We start from the raw sequence: 6,000 nt of genomic DNA on the forward strand, positions 1-6,000 counted from the left end.
GTTGGGAGGGGAGAAATGTGACGGACTGAAGAGTCACTGCGGCTGCTGGAGAGGCCTGAGGGCTAGCCTCCTTCCTATGCACTATGGACCCAGAACTATGGAGACCCCCCCTCCCTCCCCCCGGCTCATTATTCTACAAAGGGAAAATTGTGTTGGTTAATTGTATGACAGGTGTGTGTTGTCTGCCTTTGAGTGATTACGTTATCCCATTGTGTTGATTCATTGTATCACGTGTGTTTTCTGCCTCCTTCAACTGCATGTGATTGGTTTAGTTAAAAACGGTCTCAGTCTTACACAAGGTGCGGCAGTTTGTGGGGTCAGCAGAGCCTACGGTGTGGAGCGGAGCGCTTGGAGCCCTCGGGAAGCATCCATCAACGGAGGTACCCAGTCGGGGTGCCAGGAGACCCGTTACACGAGGGAAGGCCCCTCTCCTGAAAGAGTCCAGAGGGAAGCAGCTCATAGAGCACCATGACTCCTTACAGACAGAATATTGTAAGGGGGTCAACAGCTAAAGGCACCCCCCACTCCAAAGGTTTCAGAACAGTCCTAAAGTCCAGCTGCCAGACTAAAGCCGAGTTTAGCACAGCAGGGAAGGATAAAGCAGAATATCCCAGTGTGCCTGCCAGTTTATGCCAAAACATGCTGGAACCAAGAAAAAGTCTGAATAAGCGATAACAAGTTGTCCTAAAAATTAGTCCTAGGGGGCTAGAGGGGGTTACATATCAGCTTTCAGGAGCAACGAAACGATTCAGGTCCAAACCAAACTTTTTCAAACATTCAGCGAACTGGACCTGAAACTAATCTTGAGTGGTTCGCTGATCTCTACTTTGAAGTCACGCGCTGCAGCGCGCAGTTTTTTCTGCTTCTGTCTTCAGTCCCTTCTCTGCCGTGTCCGTCTCACAAGCGCAGCATCCGGTCTCTCCTCCCCGCGTCGGGGGCTCCACCATGTCCTAGTGTTGTGCCTGACCGCGCACAACACTATCCGGTAAGGTCCTTTCATCCAGCGACTCCTGCGCTGGTACACTGAGGATATCACAGTGGAGAGGAGAACACAGAATATTCCAGTGTCACACTGACCCAAAAAATGTCTTCATTAAATCTCATCCAGCACCGGCCCGAAACTGCGCTTAGAAATGATCCAGAGGATTATACGGTGATACTTTATATCCTGTATATTATCAGGTTACATCGTATCCCACTATACTAGATCGTAAACGACATCCTGTATATTGTCTCACCTTACATTGTCTTCTATGTTACATTATATCATACACGTATATTCGGTGTATTCTCGCCATCTACTATTCATTTCAGGCCTCGTCGTGTGACGCTATAACAGACTCCTCATATTTTCCACCATATTCATCATCACCGGCGCCTCCATTGCTCCTGGAATAAAGATTTACCCAAGAGTGGATGTTCATTTATGCTGCGGACACCCCCCAGGGCTCTGCCCTCTGCAATGCATAGGCTGCGGATATGGATATGGGGAAGCGATGGTGAATTCAGACATGAAATCTAAATCTACACCCCTCCCCCATCTGTTAAATTAATGCAACTCCCGGTTTACACTCATCTCCACAAAGTGCAGTTAAGCGCTGTGAACTTTAGCGCAGTCTCGCCGGACGCCTGGTGCGTAATTTCTCCAATTAAGGCTGCATTAATGTCGTGTTTATGGCTGCAGAGATAAGAGGAAGACGAAAAGCAGCATTTCCCTTCTGCCTGGACACATTATTATTGGCAACTTCTGGGCGCTGGAGGAAAAGTGATAACGAGGGCCCCGGGATCTGCGCTGCCGATTGTGTAAATATAGACGCCGCACCAAGAAGAAGCTGATCCGGATTCACGCAGATCATTAACCATATACAGGGAGAGTTAATGAGGAAGCAGCCACTTGTTTGATGCACAGGTAATTAGAGGCAATGTTCTCAATGACCTTGACAATGAGGCATCTCCTGGTCTCACTGCGTATAATACCTACCAGGATCAGGCATGACCCTTCTACCCATCAGAACCAGACATGAAGCCTCCAGCCATCAGGACCAGCCATGAAACCTAAGCCCACCAGGACTAGACATAAACTCTACACCCACCAGGACTAGTCATGAAACTTCAACGCACCAGGACTGGACATGAACTCTCCATGCTTCAGGACTAAACATGAAACATTCACCCACCAAGACCAAACATGAATCCTTCAGCCATCAGGACCAGACATGAACCGTTCTCCCACCAGGACCAGACATGAACCGTTCTCCCACCAGGACCAGAGATGAACACTCCAGCCACCAGGACTAGACATGAAACCTAATTCCACCAAGACCAATCATGAACCCTCCACCCACCAAGTCCAAACATAAACCCTCCACCCATGAGTACCAGACATGAACCCTGCACTCATCAGGACCAGACATGAACCATCTAGCTACCAGGAATAGACATGAAAACTCAACCCATCAGGACCAGAAATGAACCATCTAGCTACCAGGAATAGACATGAAAACTCAACCCATCAGGACCAGACATGAATCCTCCACTCATCAAGACCAGACATGAACCATCTAGCTACCATGAAAAATCAACCCATCAGGACCAGACATGAACCCTTCACCCACCAGGACCAGACATGAACCCTTCACCCACCAGGACCAGACATGAACCCTGCACCCACCAGGACCAGACATGAACCCTGCACTCATCAGGACTTGAGATGAGCCATATAGTTACCAGGACTAGACATGAAAACTTAACCTATGAGGACCAAACATGATTCCTTCACTCATCAGGAACAGGCATGAACCTTCCACTCACCAGGACCAGATAAGAAACCTTAATCCACCAGGAACAGACACAGAAGCTCAACCCACCATGTACCGACATGAACCCTCCATTCTTTCAGGACTAAACATGAAACCTCCACCCACCAAGACCAAACATGAACCCTTCACCCATCAGGACCAGACATGTCTGCATCCATATGTCCATTACATTGCACCCACAAAAAAAGTAGAACATGTCCTATACTTGACCGTTTTACGTATTATGGGCCGGACGTTCCGTTCGGTAAAATGCGGAACGCAAATGGCTGGTATCCATGTTTTGCGGATCTGTGATATGCGGACCGCAAATACAGCTACAGTCGTGTGCATGAGCCCTCAAGCAGGGACTGCCGACCAGTTGAGGTCTGCCATTTAGGGCAGTTGTGCAAGTAGTTTGGGATAGTGGGACAGGGAACGCAATGAGAAGTCCTAAGACCGCAGAGATGTGGGATTCCACTGGAAGCAATAGGGACGAGGCTGTGACTTATCAGATTAGACTAAAGCTTCCGTCAGCCACAGAAGCTCATATATCAGCAAGTGCTCTAAAATACTCTGTGCTGCTGGGGATCTGTATGGAAGTCCCAGTCTGTGACCTTTCACAGGATCGGCACACTCCGCTACTGAAATCCTCTGTGCTGCTGGATCACCAAGCTAGTCACAGACCGTGAACAGTATAGAAATCTTCAGAGACAAGTGCATATGGGGGCACATACTTTCTACCTCTCGGTAGGATTTTGTTGCTTTCTTTCTACCTTCAGTAACCATGAGATGATGGGATCTGTAGTACAATCAGGATGATCCCCGCAGCACTGCGCTCAGCAGCAGCTTTTATCGTTTGCCATAAACATGATAAACGGAGAAGCGTTAATGTACGAAAGTCACAGAACGAACGAGACGTCACACCCTCGCCATTTCAGAAAGACCCTCGTATGATGCCGGCGGTCCGACGAGCTGCTGCCACACATCTTATAAATGCAGCCGCACCCGCAAAACTGATGGAAAAGTGAAAAATGGTGGCCAGAGCCGATGTAACGTAAAGAAGGGGTTAATCCTGGTTCTGGCACAGCGGGCAGAGACAAATCGCCCCTACGGTCGCCTCTGTGTCCAGATCCGCTAACGCACTGATCGCACCTTTTTATTGCGCTCAGTCTGGCGATTTCTCAGCAGCTGTTACTCTGCGGATGGACACAAGGTGGCGCCAGATTACGAGGATTACAGACGGAATGACGCTAAAGGTTTCCATGGAGACCGGAGGCGAATGTCTAAGACCCAATGGGAAGAGAACAACCTCACCTATCATACACATTCTAGAACCTACAAGACACTTCGTGCCGGGGGCCCCCAGACTGGGGCCCTATATCCTGTGATCATCAAGAGACTATTCAGGGAGATTCTCCAAAGTGGAAAGTATTGGAAGTTTTAATATATCTGCTAGCTGTCAGTGAATGGGAACATTCTTGTTTACATTCAGAAGCTAAAATCCCAACCCCAGCTCAGGCCTCTAACAGCTGAGGGTTTGTTACAATTGCGCCCCCAACCTTGTGTCACAATCCTACATGAGCTCCATGGACTCCAGACTGATACATTACCTGCACTGATACATTGTAACAAACCATCAGGGCAGGAGACAGACAGAGGATTGTTTGGACATTGTAACATTAGGTCAGGATGGGTTTTCAGTCTTGGAATCCAAAAAATAACAGCAAGCAGAGATCTTGAAAAGGGTGAAGAATTGATGGATTTACAGCTAAAGAGTACACAATCAGGCATGAGCTAAATGCAGCCTCCCACCTGTTACAATGTATCAGTGCAGGTAAATTGTATCCGTCCAGACATAGAAATGTCTATATTAGATATAACTGTAACAAACCCTCAGCTGTGTGAGCAGGATTAGGTAAGGTCTGTTTTACCCTCTGGACATAAGCAATCATTCCCATTCATTGACAGCAAGCAGATATTTTAAAAATGGAGCAGAATTGATCAGTCTAGTTGCAGGGCCTTCCATTATACAACCAATGTGCCTTAGACATGTAATACAGGGCCCCTCATCATCCTCGCAGGGGCCCGAGCGTCCCCTCTGTGGGGACGTTACCTGTAGTTCTTCTCTTTCCTCCGGAAACTTTCCCTCATCCTGGATGCTCCGCGGTGACTCCGAGGCTGCAATGACTCTCTGGTCAGGTGCTACAGTCCTGGGATTTGGGGGATCAAAGGTCTGAGGCCCAGGAAATGGCGGCACATAGGTATTTACATAAGGTCATGCGGGGTCAGCGGCGACCAATGGCGATTGCTGGGTTAATGAACTTCAGGACACGGACACCATGACAGTGTCCAAGTAATCCCTGGACTCGTCTGCTTAGTAGTTATGTCCATCCCGGGAAATCTGGGTGACAGTCAACAGGTCCCCAATAGAGGTTGTTACCCAGTGGTCTACAGCTCCCATGCAGATCTATGTGTCTCCATGGTAACAGACTACAAACTTTGTGTAGTCTGATCCTGCAGTCATATTGCCCCCGTCGTCTTGTTAATACACATTAGTGGCTGAGACGATCATTGTGCAAAGCGAAGAAACAGGAATCCAGGCCTAACAAGTCCCTGAGGTCACAGGTGGACCAATCAGAACAACCGACACATGACTGGAACAGCCTGCAGCCAATCAGAACAACCGACACATGACTGGAACAGCCTGCAGCCAATCAGAACAACCGACACATGACTGGAACAGCCTGCAGCCAATCAGAACAACCGACACATGACTGGAACAGCCTGCAGCCAATCAGAACAACCGACACATGACTGGAACAGCCTGCAGCCAATCAGAACAACCGACACATGACTGGAACAGCCTGCAGCCAATCAGAACAGCCGACACATTACTGGAACAGCCTGCAGCCAATCAGACCAACCGACACATGACTGGAACAGCCTGCAGCCAATCAGAACAACCGACACATGACTGGAACAGCCTGCAGCCAATCAGACCAGCAGACACATGACTGGAACAGCCTGCAGCCAATCAGAACAACCGACACATGACTGCAACAGCCTGCAGCCAATCAGAACAACCGACACCTGACTGGAAAAGCCTGCAGCCAATCAGAACAACCGACACGTGACTGGAACAGCCTGCAGCCAATCAGAACAACCGACACATGACTGGAACAGCCTGCAGCCAATCAGAACA

The 6,000-nt window shown here is 48.8% G+C and overlaps 1 protein-coding gene across 2 annotated transcripts in view; it reads right to left on the reverse strand.

Moving 5' to 3' along the window:
• The window catches only part of TUB (TUB bipartite transcription factor), a 64,621-nt gene extending 59,621 nt beyond the window's left edge, over positions 1-5,000 (reverse strand). For both annotated transcript variants that reach the window (XM_040409643.1, XM_040409640.1), the window contains exon 1: positions 4,912-5,000. In XM_040409643.1, the coding sequence (XP_040265577.1) occupies positions 4,912-4,949 (38 nt within the window). In that variant the 5' untranslated portion in view covers positions 4,950-5,000. The remainder of the gene's footprint in view (positions 1-4,911) is intronic.
• Between the last annotated feature and the right edge of the window lie 1,000 nt (positions 5,001-6,000).

The sequence above is a fragment of the Bufo bufo genome, chromosome 10, assembly GCF_905171765.1.
Source record: "Bufo bufo chromosome 10, aBufBuf1.1, whole genome shotgun sequence".
Classification (NCBI taxonomy): domain Eukaryota; kingdom Metazoa; phylum Chordata; class Amphibia; order Anura; family Bufonidae; genus Bufo; species Bufo bufo.